At 38.6% G+C, this 22831-nt stretch overlaps 1 protein-coding gene across 6 annotated transcripts in view; it reads right to left on the bottom strand.

The window, feature by feature from the left end:
- The window catches only part of CCDC14 (coiled-coil domain containing 14), a 56311-nt gene that overhangs the window by 5243 nt on the left and 28237 nt on the right, over window positions 1–22831 (bottom strand). For all 6 annotated transcript variants that reach the window (XM_072613757.1, XM_072613762.1, XM_072613756.1 and 3 more), the window contains one exon: window positions 5983–6065. In XM_072613757.1, the coding sequence (XP_072469858.1) occupies window positions 5983–6065 (83 nt within the window). The remainder of the gene's footprint in view (window positions 1–5982; window positions 6066–22831) is intronic.

Genomic DNA, 22831 nt, shown 5'->3' with positions numbered 1-22831 from the left:
CTTGTAACATAGAAAAAAAGTAAAAGCAACTGATAACAGTGACCTTATATGACAGCAAAGGTGACATTTCATAGACACTGCACTCCTTACTGTCCCCCCACTTCACCAAAAAGAGATGCATTTCTTTTAAAATTTTCTTTATTATAAACTTGACAAACCTTAACAAACATGAGAACAGAAACAGAACTGTATATGAATCTCTATTATATATAGTCTTAACATATGTATAAACATAAAACATAATTATACCAACATTGTCATGCTTGCAGGGGTCCCATTTTAAACCTCCTTCTGCTCGTCTGTGTTTTTTATGTATCATTGATGTGTTTTTTTCCTTTTTAGAATTATCTTTACCTTCCCACGTTCCCTCTCCAAAAAAAAAAAAAACCAAACCAAACTTCCCTTGTAACAGTAAAATAAAGTGAAACAAATTTACATTTTTTTGTCCTAAAACATATGTCTCGTTTTGTACCTCTCACTCATGATCCATTGCCTCTCTGCCAAGAGATGGGAAACATGCTTTGTCATCAATCTTTTGGCGTCCTAATTGGTTAGTGCACTGATTAAAGATCTTAAGACTTTCAAAGTTGTATGATTATTAAAATATTATATATTTACTTATACAAGTCTTCACAAGTTTCTCTGAATCTATCCCTTTCAGCAAAATCATATCCTATTACATTCACATAGTGGATTGTTTGGCCTTCCCCAATAGATGGGTGCCCATTACATTTCCTGTCCTTTGCTACCACCGAAGAGCTGCCATAAATACTTTTATATGTGGGTCTTTTCTGTCTTGGAGTTTTCTGGAGTAGACGTCAGTAGTGGTATCTCTCCATCTTTGATTAGAGGGAACTCCTAGTCCCCCAGTGGTGTCTTTTCATTTACTTTACCTACAATCCATGAGGATTCTATTTCTTCCTCTATTTACCTTCCTCTGCATCAGTTCAAACAGATCTTCCCATGGTTCAATGATTTTGAAAATTTGTTGTTTCTCATTCATGATAATACTTCATTTCAATTACATAACACATATACAATATGTGTGTGTATAAAATATGTACATAAAAAGTGACTGAACATCATATAATTATAATGTTCATTATATAATTATAACCATATAATTATATAATGTTCAGTCATTCCCCTATATTCACTATGTTTCCTGGTTTTTGCTCCCACAAAATGTCTGTTGTTACTGTTTAAGAGAACACCTACAAAACATTTTATTTTTAAAAATTAGGTGAAATAAAAAAGGGACAATAGATACAATGGTATTTCTAGAATAATCCCAGTTTTTTAAATTGACTTTAGAGGGGATGTTTTTCAGCTGTTTCTTAGGACAGAAAAGAATCATATGAAATATGTACTCAAGACATCAACATCCCAGCCACATATTAGCAAGAGAACACTGGGGTTCCATTACCTATGAACTGAAGTCAATTCTCTTCTTTCAAAATCCTGGGACTCAGGCTTTAAGTCTGGCCACATAGAAAGGTAAATAATAGCTTTGTCCATTTTATATTTCTTAGAGCTCTACAAGCCAGTAAGGAACTTGATTATAGATAAGGTATAGAAAACATGGGAGCATTCAATCCAGTTCATCAAACACTACCTAACACTGCCAAGGTATGATATAACTAAAGATATGAAAATGAAAAATGTGTGTGTGCATATAACTCTGTCCTTAAAGAATTTATAATCTAGTACAAGACACACACACACACACACACACACACACACACACACACATAATTGTAATTCAACAAGAATGTGATAAATGGGCATGAAGAACTTGAAGAGGGGGAAGGGTCACTTTCAGAGAGAATCAAGTTAATTGGTTCATTGAGGAGATGGCATTAGGGCTAGGCCTTGAAAGAAGGGAGATTGAGCACAAACACAAAGGTAGAAAACTGAGGGTGTCAAGATCAGAGATCAGAAATGGATAATGGTTGAGGCCAGCAGCAAAAACTATATAACTTCAGCCAATGAAAAAAAAATTTTGTTCAATCCCCTGATTTCAGTGGAGTGGGGAATTGCAAGTAATGGAAATTCCCTTCACTGACAAATCAGCAACCTGTTTGTAACTGAAATAGCCTTACAGACTTGCTTTGGGCACTGAGAGATTAAGCAAGTGGTGAATGGTCACAGAGCACGTGTTAGTCAGTCAGGACTTAAACTGAGGTTTTCCTAGCCTCAATTCCAGTCCTCTATCTACTATGCCATTAAAAGTCTCTCAGACATCTTAAAAACAGGAACAATTTCTAAAATATCTTGTGTTCAAAGTTATGTGCAATATTTTATCTGACAAATTACATTTGAATTGTGAAATCAGAAGACTAAAAATGAGAAGATACGGTATGTGAGACAATCTACAGCAGGTCTATATTAAACAAACTGGTTTTGTGGAAAATTGGGAATTGGATAATACAGACACTACCAACATTTCCTAAGAAAGTTCAGGCCATGCACTGCAATGTGGAGACCAAAAGAGCCTAGAAGTCATCTTATCCCCTATGGGCAGTTAGGCAGTGCAGAGGATAGAGCATAGGCCCTGGAGTCATGAAAACTCAGCCTCTTCAGTTCAAATCTGGCCTCAGACACTTCTTAGCTGTGTTTTAAGATACTTAACCTTGTCTGCCTAGGTTTCCTCATCTGTATAATGAGCTGGAGAAGGAAATGGTAAATTACTCCAGTATCTTTGCTAAGAAAACCCCAAATGGGGTCACAAAGAGTTGGATGTGACTGAAATGAATGAATAATTTATCCCTTTGCCAAATGGAGACAAACTGAAGTGGAGTTCAATCCCTTGTTTAGAATGTAAACTTATCTATCAAATCTTATGGAGGAAGAGGGTAGGTGATTAACAGCAGCATCATCTTATATAAATAGCAATAAGGAGTAAAGGAAAAATGTTTATAAAAACTTGTCAAGAAACCAAATTAAGCTAGATCATCCCTGAGGATATTTAAGATTGAAATGGGGAGGACAACAGAAATGAAAAAGATTTGCAGACACTTGAATCCTTTCATGGATCTGTGATCAATCAATATAGGTACTCTCTCCAATAGCAGAAATCACAACCTATTCAAACCTTCTCATTCTATGTGAGGTTAACACCCAATATCCTGAGGCACTGTATGGAGAGGAAGAGAACAGGTAAGCTATCTGCAATTCATCTTTTGATCTCTGTACTTTACTATAAGATCAGCCCATTTCCTTTTCCAATCATAGAGCTCTTTAACAATTGCTGTTTATTCTTTGTTTTTCAAGAGGACCAATGACAACATGGGGCAATGTCTCACTTGTGCACGAATTAGATTTAATTGAGGCAGAGTTGCACAGTTAGTCTCACTCTTTCTTCCAGTCATCAAAGTCCAGTGTCAAGACAAAAGTCAAGACAACTGGCAATGGTCTAGATGCAGTCCTCTGACCTTGGCATTTTCAATGTCTGACCAAGTTCTAAGTGTTCCAAAGTACCTGTTTCAGCTGCCTTTATAGTTACTGGAACAAACTGTTCTCATTCTGTCCAGGGAAGTCTTCACATGTTTCAGGTAGATATTCCTTAATTTACAGACAAGGCCTGTTGGTTATCCTCAACCTGAGTTAGCCTGTTTGCCAAGAAGGTTTTGCCGGTGTATGATCGCTGTGCATGTTACAGCTTCTTGGAGCCATAGGTGAGAGTTGGATGACAGGTGGATACCAAAAGTAGATGAGCAGCCCTGAAAAGGGCTCAGCAAACCCTCATATCACAGGTGCTAGTTCTCCCTGAATACCCTAAACACTCCTTTACATCTCTTTTAAGATCTTTATGCTACTACTCCTATGCAGTTCTCTGGTTATATGTTATAACCTATTACCAAATCACTGAAATACATAAGGCTGTGAGAAATATAAATTCAGAATAAATTCTGAGTCACTGTAAACAATAGGTGCTCAACTTTTTGGACTGTTTTAATATTTATAGCTCACACATAGAACTATACGTGTTTCATGGGTCCATGAGATTCCATGTATAGGGATCCAATGGAATATTGATTATTTTATAAAAGGCATTTCCCTGAATGGAAATAGCAATGCTTAAGGCCTACAGGGAATCAAAAAACTATGGAAGCAGAAATAGCTCTACTCTGAAATTTACCTCTGAGTTGCTCTTCTTATAGAGAAAGCAACAGCCTTAGTAATATTTGGAATAGAGGGAGATGGAAAAAATGGCCTTCCAAAAAACTAGGACAAAACCCCAATGATTTTACTCTAAAGGTGGACATTAATATCAATGTTGGGTTCCATATGGTTTTCACATGATAAAGAAAGACATGTCACATGGGGAAATGATGGACTATGGAAAATCCATAGTCCAATTGAGAAACAATGGACCCTATTGAGACTCTAGCTTCTCAATTCTTTGAGAATAAACAATATTGAACAAAGGTTACAGCAAAGGAAAAGTGAATTTTTTTTTTTATTTAAGGAATGCTTAGAAGATAGCACCAACTTGAGCTAGTCATTACTAACCATCATTTATAAAGTGCTTTTGCAAAGCATTTTTAAAAAATATTTATCATTTGATCTTCCCAGGCCAAGGAAACTAAGGCTAAGACTGGCTAAGTGACTTGCCCAAAGTCATGTAACTAGTAAGTATGTTAGGTAAAATCAGATTCAAGTCATCTTGACTCCAACTTTGGTACTCTATTCACCGTCAACTTAACTACTGCATTCATATCTTTCCTCTCAAAGCAAATTATACACATGAAGGTATTAGGCTTCAGCAACTTTTAGGGATACATTTTCAGGTCCCCTGATTTTGACGACTGTTTGTCAACTAAGGTCTAGTGAGAAGGGTGTTACAGATCTAACCCTAAGACAAGGGGATCATACACCGCTGACATGACACTTAGGTAATTATCAAACTTAAGTATTATTCATGAACAAGAAAAAAGTGTTGGTCAATCAAGTTTTCTTTACTTACCAAAAAAGGGGGAGGAAATACAAGAAATGGGATTTGCTTACTTTTTGCTTCAAAAAATTTTTAATAAATACAGAAAAAAAAGGAAAAAGAAATAGTATGGCATGTTTCTTGTAAAATTTTGATAAATTTCTGCTTCACTATTATCCCTTTTTTCTACTCATAGAGTTACTATGTTAGTTTGATCTCTTGCCTAGATTAATGTCTCCTAATTAATCTCTTTGCTTCAAGTATCTCTCTGCTTCAATCCATCCTTTGCATGGCTGCCAAATTGTTTTTCCTTAAGTGTAGACCTCTCAGTCAACTCCATGACTTCCTACTGCCTCTATGAAAAAAAAGGAACTCCTCTATTTAACTATTAAATAGGTTAGGTCTTCTCAATCAGGCCCCAATCTATCTATCTTTCCTTCTTAATTAAATATTTTTCAATGAAACACAACGTTTTCTTGTTTTAGATAGTAACAATAGCTAGCATTTATCTAGCACTTTAAAGTTTATCTCGTCTGATCTTCAAAACAAGCAGCAGGGCAGGTGCCACCATTATCCCCATTTTACAGATGAGGAAGTCAAAACACAGAATAGTTAAGTGATTTGCCCAAGGTTACACAGCTGGCAAATCTCTGAGGCAGGATTTGAACTCAGATTTTTCTAATTCATTGCTTGATATTTTATCCAGTACCCCACCTAGCCACACTGATAAGCTAGTTACTCTACAACGTCACTTAATATAAATTTTTGCTGACTAAGGGATATATTGTAGTCAATGTGCAATGGCAACTTTCAGAATTATAAAATCTACCCTTCTTATTTTGTATTTTTCCCTCGTCAAATATTGTCTACTATTTCATTAAAAAATTAAACATGTTAAAGGCACTGAGAAGATGTACTAAAGAAGTAACCCTCTTACTTCCCATATTTTCTTTTTCCCTAACACGATGTCATTCTTTTAATTTTCTAACAGATCCAAAGACATAAATGTATCATTGGACACAATTTATTAATGTCACACTACTTACATTCAAAGTTGCAATCCAGGTAATCAGATGACTTCATTATTTTTTCTTGTTCTCTGAGTCTCTGGCTTACAGCTTTCAATCTCCTAAGTTGAAATAATGAAAAAACACAATAAAAAAGACTAGGCTGCTTAATAGAACGTATGTCTTTGACATGTTTATCAAAGACGAAAAAATAAAATAATACATTAGGAGTATATATGAAGCTGTACACATTAAACCAGGCCCACCCAAATTTGCTTCTAAGTCAGTCAGTTGGTCAGTCAAAAAACATTTACTCAACTCCTTATAGGTGCCTATTGCTAGGCTAAATAATAAGGATACAAAGAGAAGTCAAAATAGTCCCTATCCTCAGGGAGCTTCCATTCTAAAGGGCAAGAAAATGTGTGAATACACAGGCACATTTAAGATGTATAGAGAGTACATAGAAGGTAATCTCAGAGGGAAAGGCCTCCTGCAGAGAGGTAGGGTTGGAGCTGAGGCTTGAAGGGAGGGAGGAAAACTAGGAGGCAAAGTATAAGTAAGGAGGAGAACATTCCAAGTGGAGGGGGGATGGGGGGAAGTGACTATGAAGACAAGAGGTGGGAGATGGAGGGTCACGTGCAAAGAATACCAAGTTGGCCAGTGTAGATGTGCAGAAGGGAATAAAATATAAGGAGGGGGCATGCTAGGAAGAGCTTTAAATGCCAAACAGGGGCAGGCACATAGTAGGTGCTCTATTAATGCTGAAAGCCACAAGAATTTACAAAACAGGAGAGATGCCATGGTCAGACCCACACTTTAGAAAAAAAAGTCTCTCTGGAAGCTGAGAGAAGATGTATTAGAAGGAAGACCAATTAGGAAGCAATTACAATAGTCCAGGCAAGAGGTGATGAGGGCTTGAGTGAAGGAAGTGACTGTGAGAATGGAGATGGGGTGACATGTAAGATGTTATAAAGGCAGAAATGACAAAATTTCACAACAGACTATAGTGAGAGTGAGCGTGAAGAGCCAAAGATGTTGCTGAGGCAGTGAGCCTGGGTGATAAGAGGATGATACTGTCCTCAATGGCAATAGAAGTTTGGAAAAGAGGATGGTTTCTGGGGAAAGATAATGAGTTCTATTTCGAACACAATGAGTTTGAAATGCTGGAACATTTATGTGAAGGTGTTGAAATGGCAGTGGATGATGGAGGCTTGGAGCTCAGAGACCAGGGAATCATGTACAGAGATGATAACAACCATGTTATGCAATGAGATCACCAAGTTAGAGTATAGAGGGGAAAAGAGGACACATTTTGTGTTTCTCTGTATCTGCAGAATAGGACCCATCTGGAACAGTCCCAAGTTGTGATAAAACATCAAGGCATCATTACTCTTTCCTTGATGTATAGGCAAAACCCTTAAAGATAAAATGGAGCTTCTCTTAATATTCCTTTCACTTGTTGCAGGGGAGTTGTAGGATTCCTCATTATACTCCAAGAGTTTTTCTGCTCCTCTAGAATGTAGTTTGTTATCATTGTGCTTTTCTTAAAAAAAGGTTTTTTCCAGCAACAGAACTGTTAAGATGTTTATCAAAATTTTATAGGTATTTCTTTCCTTTAGTTTTCTTTCTTTTTCATTTTTAATTGATGCTCATTAAAAGACACACACACACACACACACACACACACAGACACACAGACACACACACACACACACACAAACCCCAACATCTCTGTCACTTCTTTATGACTCTCCCTACGCCCAACAGAAGCCTCTCATTACTGGTATTATTCTTAAATGAGGTGAGGTAGGGTGAGCAGCATTATACTTAAGATTCCTTTCTATTTTATGATTCTATGAAGTCTGCAATTTGGGGAAGCTAATTTCCACTGCCCTATCCCCACTGTCAATTGACTCAAAGGCTGCAGAAAAATGTCAAATTATGCTGCCAAAAAAAGATCAAATTCTTCATGAAAACAGAATGCAAGAACACTTACTAGTCTTTAATTATTTTATTATCGTGTGTATTCCTTATACAAATCACAGATCCTGACTGCCTTAGAAACTCTTGTTTAATGAGATGTCATGGTCAAATATGTGAAGCTTCTAGTGGGATTAGCATCTGGGGATGAACCATTCTGTTTCTCTAGGCCAGGTCCCAGATTACAGGTTTATAATACAGCATATGCCTTGCTGTATCAGAATCCTTTCTGGTTTCAGTTCCTCAACAAGCTGCTCCTCCACCCCCTCTCAGCTACACACACAGATGGTCACACCTTTGATCTTGCTATGACCCACAAGTGTACCATTTCTAGGTCCAAAATCTCCAAATTCCCTTATCTGACAATAATCTATTGACTTTTTACTTCTCCCTCTGCCTTCCCTTACTAAACACTACTCTTGATGTACATTTCACCTCCAATCCCTTGAGCTCTCAATTCTCTCCCAAACCATCTTCCCCATGTACTAGCCACTGTGTCTTCTTTCTCATCTTGACTCTTTGGTGAATTAATTCAACTCTGTACTGTCCTCTCCCGAGTCCCTGGGCCCCTTACCACAACACTGTCCAAGTCTCAACTTTAGATTTTTCCCAACCCTGGAGTCTTCATTTCCACACTGATGAGGAACAAAGATGGAGAAAATCATGTAGATCTACTACAAATTTATGTTATACAACCTCAACTAGGTTGTCAGTGATGCTAGGCAATCCAACTATATACTTCCCTTATCAACTCACTGATTCTCCATACAGGCTCTTCCAAAATTCTTCAGTTCTCCCTAAATCTTCCATGGTTGCTTCTCCCTTAAGAATCTTGCTTCAGGGGGGCAGAGACAAGATGGTGGAGTGAGAACAACTACTCACCTAAGCTCTTAGACAAACTCCATCAAATACCTCTAAAAGGAGGATCTGACTGGATTTTGGAGGGGCAGAATCCAACAGGAGACAGACTGTGGCAGAATCACAGTCCAGAACAGACTGGAAGGTCAACGAGAAGGATCCATTCTGTGAGGCTAGAGGAGCACAAAGCACACTGCACACAGGCAGTCCCAGCATGCCCCCACCACTGCAGGGCTGAGCAGGAAGCCCCAAGCAGTCTGAGGCAGCTGCTGCACTGTAGAATCTCGAGCATAACAGCCCAGGATAGGAGTCTAGCAGAACCCAGCAGATGAGAGCTGCTGAGTCCCAGGTATTTGCAGCAGCTGCTCCTGAAACTATCTGCCCACAGATTAAATGTCTGTAAGTCATCTACCTAAACTTCCAGGAGTCAAGATAGCAGAGTGATCGATAAATGTTCTCCCTCTCTCCTTGTTGACCTTGAAAGACTCATAAAATATTTCCTCAGAAAATCCTAGAACAGTGGAATGAGCTGAAGGTCTAAACAGTCTCTTAGCACGTGACACTAGAAAAATTGACGAGGAGGGTCCCTCTTGCTGTGGCTGAAGGGGACCAGTGCGGGACCGGAGCTGTCCCAGATAGCCCCACCTCAGCAAACTGGAAGGAGATTCTGAGCCCCAGGGGGGTGGAGCCCTGCAACTGCCAACACCAGGACCCCAGGAGTGCCTCAGCACCCCAGGGAAATCAGGAAGAAAATAGCGCAGATGGCATCACCAACCGCAGAGCTTGCCTATGTTCTAGCTCAGCAGAAGAGACCTGCTGTAGCCAGACCACCCACCCTTAACACAGCTAGCTCCAGGACAACTCTGGGGAAACCCAGAAAGACGTCACCTGGTCTCTGCTTTTTTACACCAGCCAGTTCAGCACCAGGTAAACTGAAGCATTTTAGCTTCTGGCTGAAAGAAGGCCACAATACACAAAGCCTCAAGTTCAAGTCACAAGAACTGTGAGACAGAGCCCCTTGTGCCCTAGAAGCAAAGATCTACTTTAAAAGACAGAAAGGGGGGATCATCATGAGTAAGAAGCAAAGGAGAAAAGAAAAGACCATAGAATCTTAATATGGGGACAAGGACCAAAATATGAATACCAAAGAGGTCAGCATTGAGATTTTACTCCCATCTGAAATTTCAGAATAGAATATGAATTGGTCGCACCACAAAGAGCACTCTTGGAAGAGCTGAAGAAGAATTTTAAATGCCCAATTAGAGAAATAGAAGAAAAACTGGCTAATGATTTTAAAAATATGAAAAAAGAATTCACTGAAGAGAATAGCTCCTGAAAAAAGGAAAATTGGACAAATGGAAAAGGAAGCACAAAACCTAACTGGGAAAATTGGACATATAGAAAAGAAAGTACAAAAACTAACTGGAGAAAATAATTCCTTAAAAGGAACAACTGGACAGATGGAAAAGTAGATGCAAAAGTTAACTGAAGAAAACAATTTAGGAGGTGGAGCCAAGATGGTGGAATAGAAAGATGAATATACTCTAGTGCTTCCCCCACAGCCCACAAAATACCTGTAAAAATGACTCTCAACAAAGTCGACAGCAGCAAAAGTCATAGAACAACAGAGCAAAAGAGGTTTCCAGCCAAAGGTAACCTGGAAGGCCGACAGGAAAGGTCTATCTCATGGGACACTGAGTGGAGAGGAGCCCAGCCCTGGCCACGTAGCATGGGAAGGAACAGGACTGGAACAGGCCTCCAGGGCAGAATCCCCAACAGGGAGGGACCCAGATACCTCAACCCACAAGCCGCAAAGAAAGCTTCAAAGGTTAGTGTGGGAGAGCTTTCCTAGCAGGGTGAGAGGGGAAGGGGTTCCTCCAGCAATAGACCCAGGAGACAGCAGAGGCAGCGGCAACAGAATGCAGGCAGCTACGGTGGACTGGAAGCAACCTGGTTCCATTGTGAAGGCAGTCAACCTTAAAGCCTCTGGCAGGAGGGAGCAGCTGATCTAATCCTCAACCCTGCCATAAGTGATGGCCCCACCCCCACCCAAAGCCCAGGGGAACCCAGCAGCTGAGTCAAATCTCTTGACAAAGAATTCAGAAGTCGGGGAGCGGAGCCAAGATGGCGGAGTAGAAAGTCGCACATATACATAGCTCCGAACCCACAACCCATGGAACAACTACAAAGAAGTAACTCACGGTGAATTCTGCACCCGGAGGCCACAGAACATTGGCGCGAGGGAGATTTCTGTTCCGGAGAGACCTGCAGACCTCTCGCAAAAGGTCCTTCACGCTGCGGACTGGGCACTGGGACTGGGAGCTGAGTACAGCCCTGGTGCAGCTGCGGCACCGAGAGGAAAAGATCTGAGCGGGCTTCGGGGACGGGATCTCCAGCGGCCGCACAAGTCCCTCCACCCACAGGTGACGGGGGTCGGTGAGAGTCTCTTTGGCGGGTCGAGAGGGGAGTGGGGTGCCCCCATGGCTCAGGCCCCCTTGGGAGACAGAGGCTGAGGGGCGGCGGCAGACCGGGGCTCCCCAAGCAGGCAGGAGCCTGGATCCATTGTTGAAGGTCTGTGCATAAACTCCCTGAGGGAACTGAGCCTGAGAGGCGGCCCTGCCCAGACCTGAGCATCTGAACTTAATCTCACACTGAATAGCAGCCCTGCCCCCGCCCAAAGCCCTGAGGCTGGAAGCAGCATTTGAATCTCAGACCCCAAACGCTAGCTGGGAGGAGAATATTCAGAGGTCAAGTCACTGGCTGGGAAAATGCCCAGAAAAGGGAAAAGAAATAAGACTATAGAAGGTTACTTTCTTGGTGAACAGGCATTTCCTCCCTTCCTTTCTGATGAGGAAGAACAATGCTTACCATCAGGCAAAGACACAGAAATCAAGGCTTCTGTGTCCCAGCCCACCCAATGGGCTCAGGCCATGGAAGAGCTCAAAAAGAATTTTGAAAATCAAGTTAGAGAGGTGGAGGAAAAGCTGGGAAGAGAAATGAGACATGAAGTCAAAGCATGAACAGCAGATCAGCTCCCTGCTAAAGGAGACCCAAAAAAATGTTGAAGAAAATAACACCTTGAAAACTAGCCTAACTCAATTGGCAAAAGAGGTTCAAAAAGCCAATGAGGAGAAGAATGCTTTCAAAAGCAGAATTAGCCAAATGGAAAAGGAGATTCAAAAGCTCACTGAAGAAAATAGTTCTTTCAAAATTAAAATGGCACAGATGGAGGCTAAGGACTTTATGAGAAAGCAAGAAATCACAGAACAAAGCCAGAAGAATGGAAAAATGGAAGATAATGTGAAATATCTCATTGGAAAAACAACTGACCTGGAAAATAGATCCAGGAGAGACAATTTAAAAATTATGGGACTACCTGAAAGCCATGATCAAAAGAAGAGCCTAGACATCATCTTTCATGAAATTATCAAGGAAAACTGCCCTGAGATTCTAGAACCAGAGGGCAATTCAAGGAATCCACAGAACACCACCTGAAAGAGATCCAAAAAGAGAAACTCCTAGGAACATTGTGGCCAAATTCCAGAGTTCCCAGGTCAAGGAGAAAATATTGCAAGCAGCTAGAAAGAAACAATTCAAGTATTGTGGAAATACAATCAGGATAACACAAGATCTAGCAGCTTCTACATTAAGGGATTGAAGGGCCTGGAATAGGATATTCCAGAAGTCAAAGGAACTAGGACTAAAACCAAGAATCACCTACCTAGCAAAACTGAGTATAATACTTCAGGGGAAAAATTAGTCTTTCAATGAAATAGAGGATTTTCAAGTATTCTTGATGAAAAGACCAGAGCTGAAAAGAAAATTTGACTTCCAAACACAAAAATGAAGAGAACCATGAAAAGGTGAACAGCAAGGAGAAGTCATAAGGGACTTATTAAAGTTGAACTGTTTACATTCCTACATGGAAAGACAATATTTGTAACTCTTGAAACATTTCAGTATCTGGGTACTGGGTGGGATTACACACACACACATGCACACACGCACACATACATAGAGACAGAGTGCACAGAGTGAATTGAAGAGGATGGGATCATATCTTAAAAAAAAAATGAAATCAAGCAGTGAGAGAGAAAGATATTGGGAGGAGAAAGGGAGAAATTGAATGGGGCAAATTATCTCTCATAAAAGAGGCAAGCAAAAGACTCATTAGTGGAGGGATAAAGAGGGGAGGTGAGAGAAAAACATGAAGTCTACTCTCATCACATTCCACTAAAGGAAAGAATAAAATGCACACTCATTTTGGTATGAAAACCTATCTTACAATACAGGAAAGTAGGGGATAAGGGGATAAGCAGGGTGGGGGGGATGATAGAAGGGAGGGCATGGAGAGGAGAGTGCAATTTGAGGTCGACACTCATGGGGAGGGAGAGGATCATAAGAGAATAGAAGTAATGGGGGACAGGATAGGATGGAGGGAAATATAGTTAGTCCTATACAACACAACTATTGTGGAGGTCATTTGCAAAACTGCACAGATTTGGCCTATGTTGAGTTGCTTGCCTTCCGGGGAGAAGGGGTGGAAAGGGAGGGAGGTGGGGAGGTTGGAACTCAAAGTGTTAGGATCAACTGTCGAGTAATGTTCTTGCCACTAGGAAATAAGAAGTACAGGTAAAGGGGTACAGAAAGCTATCTGGCCCTACAGGACAAAAGAGAAGATGGAGACAAGGGCAGAGAGGGATGATAGAAGAGAGAGCAGATTGGTCATAGGGGCAATTAGAATGCTTGGTGTTTGGGGGGGGAGGGGATAAAAGGGGAGAAAATTTGTAACCCAAAATTTTGTGAAAATGAATGTTAAAAGTTAAAAAAAAAAAATTCAGAAGTCAAATAACTGACTGGGAAAATGCCCCAAAAAGGGGAAAAAAATAAGACCACAGAAGGTTACTTTCTTGGTGAACAGGTGTTTCCTTCCATCGTTTCAGATGAGGAAGAACAAGGCTTACTGTCACAGGAAGTTAAGACTCCTGCCTTCAGGGACTTCAAAGTAAACTTCAACTGGGCTCAGGCAATGGAAAAACTTGAAAAGCGAGTTAGCAACTTGATAAAGGAGAACTAAAAAAATGCTGAGGAAAATAACACCTTTAAAAAGAGGCTAACTCCATTGGAAAAAGAGGTCCAAAAGGCCAATGAGGAGAAGGAGGCATTAAAAAGCAGAATTAGTCAAATGGAGGAGAAGGTTCAAAAGCTCAATGAGCAAAATAGTTCTTTGAAAGAGAAAATTGAGTTCAGGGAAATGAATGACTATGAGATAAACCAAGCAGTAGAAAAACAAAACCAAACGTTTGAAAAAATAGAAGATAATGTGAAATATCTCACTGGAAAAACAACTGACCTGGAAAACAGATCCAGGAGAGACAATTTAAAAATTATGGGACTACTTGAAAGCCATGATCAAAAAAAGAGCCTAGACATTATCTTCCATGAAATTATCAAGGAAAATTGTCCTGATATTCTGGAATCAGAGGGCAAAATAAATGTTGAAAGAATCCACAGATCACCTCCTGAAAGAGACCTGAAGAGAGAAACTCCTAGGAATATTGTGGCCAAATTTCAGAGTTCCCAGGTCAAGGAGAAAACACTGCAAGCAGCTAGAAAGAAACAATTTGAGTATTGTGGAAATACAATCAGGGTAACACAGGATCTGGCAGCTTCAACATTAAGGGATCGAAGGGTTTGGAATAGGATATTCCAGAAGTCAAAGGAACTGGGATTAAAACCAAGAATCACCTACCCAGCAAAACTGAGTATAATACTTCAAGGGAATAAATGGTTATTCAATGATATAGAGGACTTTCAAGCATTCATGATGAAAACACTGGAACTGTATAGAAAATTTGACTTTCAAAAACACAAGAATCAAGAGAAGCATGAAAAGGTAAACAGAAAAGAGAAATCATAAGACTTTCTAAAGCTGAACTGTTTACATTCCTACATGGAAAGAAAATACTTATAACTCGAGACTTTTCTCAGTATTTGGGTAGGTGGAGGGTTTGTACATACACACACACAGTACAGGCTGTGTTGAATCAGAAGAGATGATATCCACAAAAAGTAAAAATAAAAATTAAGGTGTGAGGGAGAAAAATTCTGGAAGGAGAAAGGGAGAAATGGAATGGAGCAGGTTATATAACTCATAAAAGAGATAAAGAAAAATCTTGTTAAATTCAGGAGGAAAGGGAGAAGGGGAGAGGTAAAAAGTGAAGCTACTCTCTCCACATATGGCTTAAGGATGGAATAACATGCTCACTAAATTTTATATGAAAATCTATCTTACACTACAGGAAAGTAGGGGAGAAGAGGAAAGGGGACAAGTGGGGTGAGGGGAATGATAGAAGGAAAGGCAAATGGGAGAAGGGAATAACTAGAAATAAACACTTTTGGGAAGGAACAAGGTCAAATGAGGGAATAAAAAAATAAGGGGGGATAGAGTAGGATAGAGGGTAATATAGTTAGTATTACATAACATGATTATTATGGAAGTCTTTTGCAAAACGACACATATATAACCTGTACTGAATTGCTTGCCTTCTCAGTGAGGATGGATAGGAAGGGAGGGAGGTTGAGAAGGTGGAATTCAAAGTATTAGAAACTAATGTTGAGAATTATTATTGCATACAACTGGGAAATAAGAAACACAGGTAATGGGGTATAGAAATTTATCTTACCCTACAAGAAAAGAGAGAAGATGGGGATAAGGGAAGGGTGGGGTATGATAGAAAGGAGGGCTCACTGAGGGAAGGGGTAATCAAAATGCAAGGTATTAGAGCATGGGGGAAGGGGAGAGATGGGGAGAAAAATGGGACAGGTTACAAAGTGATGTAAAAGCAACTGCTATTAAAATAATTACCTGAATTAATTACTGAGACTAAATCAGAGACATCTTTAGTTTGGGAAAAGAATTTTAATCAAAGTTTCCTAGAGGCAGGTACCTTCAGGTAAAATTTGGCATTGATGGAAAAGTTAAGTTTTAATGGTAAATTTGCTTTTATGATTGTTATTTAAGCAGGAACTAGAACATGTAGGCATGTAAGCCACTTAAGACTTGCCTCAAAAGATGTTCCTCAGCCAATGTGAAATTATAGGCATATCTGAAACCTAGTTATTGGAACTTGCTATTTTAAGATGCTATGGGACTATTTCCTGACTGTTCTTCTGAGTCTAACTCCGGATATGGATAGCAAGAAAGGCAGTCTGAGCCTCCAATCCATAATGCCAGCAAGCCTGTGAGATGCTGGTATGAATGGAAAAAGGTGATCTCATGGAAAGGGTGGAAGAGCGGCTGTTCAGCCTGGGCTGAGGTAGGATTCTCCTGATTCAATTTCCCCACTGACCTGGTAGTCTTTAAGCCTGACTGAATGCAACCTGACAATCCACTCCTACCTGGAAATGACATGAAGTTGGGGAGATATTGTTTCCCTGCAATGTCCCTACTCTTAGTGGCAATTTTCTATAGTCAAAAAGTTTGTAAGCTTAATACCAGATCTATTAAGTTAAGTCTAAAATTAAGCTATTAGGTTTAGGACTTTAGACCAACAACAATAAGTTAGGTCTTTTAATTCTTAGTAACAGTGTGGAGACAAATGGGTCAAGGGCTTATGAAGTTAGCATACATAGTTATTATTTGCGTCTCAGCTGGCTAATGTTAAAAAAAAATTCGTTTGTGGTCTGTATTGTAAATGCTTTAAAAGAAGTATCACCTGACCAAAAGTTGGAATTCTTTTATGTGATATGAACTGTGCTAAAAATGAAAAATTTAAAAATAAATAAAAAGAAAAAAAAGAAAACAATTTAATAAAAATTAGAATTGGGCAAGTAAAAGTCAATGACTCATCAAGAATCAGTAAAACAGAATCTAAAGAATGAATAGAAAAAAATGTAAACTATCTAACTGGAAAAGCAACTGACCTGGAAAATAGATACAGGAGAAAAAATATAAGTATTATTGGCCTACCAGAAAGCCATGATGAAAAAAAGAACTTGGACAATATTTTCCAAGAAATCCTCAAGGAAAACTGCCCAGAAGTTCTAGATCCAGAGGGCAAAATAGTCATCGAAAGAATCCACTGCTCACCTCCCAAAAGGCATCCCAAACTAAAAACACCAAGGAATATTGTTGCCAAATTCCAGAACTATCAAGTAAAGCAGAAAATACTATAGGCAGCCAGAAAGAAACCATTCAAATATGGAAGAACTACAGTCACAATCACACAGGACTTTGCAGCTTCTACATTAAAAGATTGAAGGAATTGGAAAACTATATTCTGTAAAGGAAAGGAGCTGGGGCTACAACCAAGGATTAATTACCCAGTAAAGTTGAGCATAATATTTCAGGCAAGGAGATGGACATTCAATGAAATAAGGGATTTCCAGACCTTCCTGATGAAAAGGCCAGAGCTCAATAGAAAATTCGATCTTCAAACACAAGTCTCAAGCGAGGTATAAAAAGGTAAACAGGGGAAAAAACGAACTTGTTATTCAATATGGGCATACTGTTTACATCCCTATAAGGGAAGATGATACTTGTTACTCTTGAGAATTGTATATTTATCATAATACATAAAAAAAAGCTATAGAGGGAGAGGGTACAAAGTAAATGATGTGATGATAAAAATGTGATTTAAGGGTACAAAGGGACTGTAATAGAAGATATGAAAAGGAGAAGGCAGAAAATGGTAAATAACATCAGAGGAAGAGGCACAAAACTATATTACAGTACAGGGAAAGAGGGGAGGGAGATGAGCATTATTTGACAGTTACTCTCATCTGATTTGGTTCAAGGAGGGAACAATAAACAGTTAAGTATAGAAACCTAACTAGCTCTATAGGCAGTAGGAGGGAAAAGGGGAAAGGGAGGGGAGGCTAAAAGCGAGGGAAGAAGTAGTAAAGGTAAAGGGGAGTAAAAGGGAGGGGGACTGAAAGAAGGAAGAGAAAACTGAGGGAGGTGGTGGTCAAAAATGAAAACTCTATTGTGGAGAAGGGAGAAACAAAAGCACAAGTGGGGGAAAAGAGGGCAGAGAGAAAGACACAGATAGTAATCATAACTATGCATGTGAATGGGATGAACTCTCCCATAAAATGGAGACAGCAAAATGGATTAAAAATCATAATCCAACAATATGTTGTTTACAAGAAACACATTTGAAATGGGGGGATACACACAGGGTAAAGGTAAAAGGTTGGGGCAGAATATATTGTGCTTCAGCTGATGGTAGCAATTCTAATCTCAGACAAAGCAAAAGCAGAAATAGATCTAATCAAAAGAGATAAGGAAGGAAACTATATACCACTAAAAAGTACCACAGACAACAAAGTAATATCATTACTAAACATATGCTCCAAGTGGTATAGCAACCAAATTCTTAGAGAAGTCAAGGGAGTTACAAGAAGAAATAGACAGTAAAACTATACTAGTGGGGGACCTCAAACTGCCCCTCTATGAATTTGATAAATCTAACCTCAAAATAAACAAGAAAGAAGTTAAGGAGGTGAATAAAACTCTGGATAAGGTAGATGTGACAGATCTCTGGAGAAAACTGAATGGGGACAGAAAGGAATATACCTTTTTCTCAGCAGTACATGGCACATATACGAAAACTGACCACGTACTAAGGCATAAAAACCTCACAATCCAGTGCAGAAAGGGAGAGATAGAGAATGCATCCTTTTCAGATCATAATGCAATAAAATTACATGTAATAAAAGGCCACAGAAAGACAGATCAAAAATTAATTGGAAAATGAAATAATCTAATCCTAAAGAAAGAGTGGGTTAAACAACAAATCATAGAAACAATCAACAACTTCATTCAATAGAATGAAAATAATGAGACAACCTACCAATCTTATGGGATACTGCAAAAGCAGTTCTTAGGGGAAGTTTTATATCTTTGAATGCCTACATGAATAAAACAGAGAAAGAGGAGATCAATAAACTGGGCATGCAGCTAAAAATCTAGAAAAAGGACAAACTGAAAATTCCCAAGTAAATACCAAATTAGAAATACTGAAAACCAAAGGAGAGATTAATAAAATTGAAACTGAGAAAACTATTGAACTAATAAATAAAACTAAGAGTAGGTTTTATGAAAAAAAAAACCAATAAAATTGATAAACCTTTGGTCAATTTGATTAAAAAAATGAAAGTAGAAAACCAAATTACTAGTATCAAAAATGAAAAGGGTGAACTCATCTCCAATGAAGAGGAAATTAAAACAATAATTAGAAATTACTTTGTCCAAATGTATGCCCATAAATATGACAATCTAAATGAGATGGATGATGATTTTAAAAAATACAAATTGTCCAGACTAACAGAAGAGGAAGTTAAATATCTAAATAACCCCACCTTAGAAAAAGAAATTGAACAAACCATCAATCAACTTGCTAGGAAAAAATCTCGAGGGCCAGAAGGATTTACACGTGAATTCTATCAAACATTTAAAGAACAATTAATTCCAATACTATATAAACTATTTGGGAAAATTGGGGAAGAAGGTGTCCTCCCAAATTCTTTTTATGATACAAATATGGTTCTGATACCTAAACCAGGAAGAGCTTGGTGTGTGTGTATGTGCGTGTGTGTATATACATATATACGTATATATGTATATATGTATGTATATATGTAATATATATGTATATTAAGACCAATTTCTCTAATGAATATAGATGCAAAAATTTTAAATAAGATTTTAGCAAAAAGAATATAGCAATTTATCGCTGGAATAATACATTATGATTTATACTAGGAATGCAGAGCTGGTTCAATATTAGGAAAACTATTAGCATTATTAATCATATCAACAACAAAACTAACAGAAACCACATGATTATCGCAATAGATGCAGAAAAAGCTTTTGACAAAATGCCAACACCCATTCCTATTGAAAGTACTGGAGAGCATAGGAATAAATGGAACTTTCCATAAAATAATAAGCAGAATCTATCTAAAACCTTCAGCAAGCATTATATGCAATGGGGATAAGCTAGATGCATTTCCAATAAGATCAGGGGTGAAACAAGAATGTCCATTATCACCACTATTATTCAACGTGGTACTAGAAATTCTAGCTGTAGCAATAAGAGAAGAAAAAGAAATGGAAGGAATTAGAATAGGCAAAGAAGAAACTAGGTTATCACTCTTTGCAGATGATATGATATGCTTAGAGAATCCCAGAGAATCAAGTAAAAAACTCCCTGAAATAATAAACAACTTTGGCAAAGTAGTAGGTTACAAAATAAACCCACATAAATCTTCTGCATTTCTATATATTACTAACAAAGCCCAACAGCAAGACATAGAAAGAGAAATCCGATTTAAAGCTAGGGTAGACACTATAAAATATTTGGGAGTCTACCTGCCAAAACAAACCCAGGGACTATATGAATACAATTACAAAACACTTTTCACACAAATAAAGTGAGATCTAAGTAAGTGGAAAAACATCAGTTGCTCATGGGTAGGCCAAGTCAATATAATAAAAATTACAATTCTACCTAAATTAATTTATTTATTCAGTGCCATACCAATCAAACTATAAGATAATTTTCTAGAGCTAGAAAAAGTAATATCACAATTCATCTGGAAGAACAAAAGGTCCAGAATATCAAGGGAACTAATGAAAAGTAATGCTAGGGAAAGTGGTCTAGCCCTACCAGATCTCAAATTGTATTAAAAAGCAGCAATCATCAAAAACACTTGGTACTGGCAAAGAAAGAGGGGTAGATCAGTGGAACAGGTTAGGTACTCAAGATACAATAGTCAATGAATATAGCAATCCACTGTGTGATAAACTCAAAGACACCAGCTTCTGGGATAAGAACTCATTGTTCGAAAAAAACTTGCTGAGAAAACTGGGTAACAGTGTAGTGGAAACTGGGCATAGACCAATGCCTGACACTGTACACAAGAATAAAGTCCAAATGGGTACATGATCTAGGTATAAAGATTGATACTATAAACAAATCAGTGGAGCAAAGAATAGTGTATTTATCAGATTTATGGAGAATTTTTGACTAAACAAGAGACAGAAAACATTATGAAGTGCAATATGGATAATTTCGATGACACTGAAAAGATTTTGCATAAACAAACCCAATGCAACCAAGATTAGGAAGGAAGCAGAAAACTAGGAAAGAACTTTTGCAACTAGTGTCTGTGATAAATGCCTCATTTCTAAAATATATAGAGTACTGAGTCAAATGTACAAGACCACAAGTCATTCCCCAATTGATAAATGGTCAGAAGATATGAACAGGCATTTTTCAGAGGAAGAAATTAAAGCTATCTATGGTCATATGAAAAATGCTCTAAATCACTATTGATTAGAGAGATGCAAATCAAAACAACTCTGAGATACCACATCACACCTATCAGATTGGCTAACATGACAAAACAGGAATATGATAAATGTTGGAGAAGATGTGGGAGAGTTGGAACCCTAATTCATCGTTGATGGAGCTGTGTGGGCTGATCCAACCATTCTGGAGAGCAATTTAGAACTATACCCAAAGGGCTACAAAAATGTGCATACCCTTTGACCCAACAATACCACTTCTAGGACTGTATCCCAAAGAGAACATAAAAATGGGAAAGGGTCCCACATGTACAAAAATATTTATAGCAGCTCTCTTTGTGGTGGCAAAAACTGGAAATCAAGGGCATGCCCATCAACTGGGGAATGGCTGAATAAATTGTGGTATACGAATGTAATGGAACACTATTGGCTATAAGAAATGATGAACAGGAAGACTTCAGAGGCCTGGAAAGACTTACATGAACTGATGCTGAAAGGAGCAGAACCAGGAGAACTTTGTACACAGCAACAATCACAGTGTGTGAGGAATTTCTCTGGTAGACTTAGTACTTCATTGCAATGCAAGGACTTAAAAAATTTCCAGTGGACGCTTGAGGCAAAAATGCCTTCCACATCCAAAGGAAGAATTATGGAATTTGATTGCAGAATGAAGCAGACCATTTTCTTTTGTATTACATTTTGTTTTGTTTTATGATATCTCCCATTCATTTTAATTATTTTATACATGACTAAGGTGAAAATGTATTTAATAGGAATGTGTGTGCAGAACCAATATAAAACTGTATGCCGTCTCAGGGAGGGAGAAAGGAGGGGAAGAGAGGGGAAAAAACAATCTAAGTTATGTGGAAGTGATTGTAGAACACTGAAAACAAATAAAATAATTTAATATGAAAAAAAAGAATCTTGCTTCATATTCTACAGAAAGAAACAGAGGCTTTTTCAGGGCCATACTAATGAAACTACTAAAGAACTGGATAGTGCCTACATTTTTTCTCCTCACTTTCATCCTACCCTCTTACAATCTGGCTTCAGATTTTACTGTTCTACTAAAACTGTTCTCTCCATAGTTACTCTTAGTTGCCAAATCCAATGAATTTTTTTCAATCCTCATTTTCCTTGAACTTTCTTCAGCCTATGACACCTGTTGATCTCTCTTTCCTCCTTAATACTTCCTTGGTTTTTCTCCTCTGTCTCTTTTGATGGAGTCCCTTCCAGGACACATCCTCTAACTCTAGGTGTCCCTCAGGGTTTTGTCCTGGGCCTTCTCTTTCTCCCTCTATACTACCTCACTTGGTGATCTCATCAGCTCACATGGATTTAATTTCCATGTTATTGATTCTCATATCTATCTTGTCTGCCCCAATCTCTCTGCTGACCTTCAATTTTTTTATCTCCTACTGCCTTTCAGAGATCTTGAAGTGGATGTTCAGTAGATCCCTTAAACCCACTACATCAAAAACAGAACTCATTATCTCTCCCCCTAAATCTTCCCTACCCTCCTACTTTCCCTATTACTTTAGAAGACAATACCATCCATCCTCCCAGTCTCTCAAGCTTACAATCTAGGAGTCTCCCTGGATTCCTCACTATCTCTCAACCCCTATCCAATCTGCTGTCATTGATTTTTGATCTCTCCTTTGCATCATCTCTTGCAAAATTCTCTCCCCTGATGCTGCCATCACTATGGTATGGGCCCCCATTACTTCATGCCTG

The sequence above is a fragment of the Notamacropus eugenii genome, chromosome 5, assembly GCF_028372415.1.
Source record: "Notamacropus eugenii isolate mMacEug1 chromosome 5, mMacEug1.pri_v2, whole genome shotgun sequence".
Lineage (NCBI taxonomy): Eukaryota > Metazoa > Chordata > Mammalia > Diprotodontia > Macropodidae > Notamacropus > Notamacropus eugenii.
Note: the sequence above shows the minus strand (reverse complement) of the source record. Positions and strands in the feature narration are given on the sequence as shown.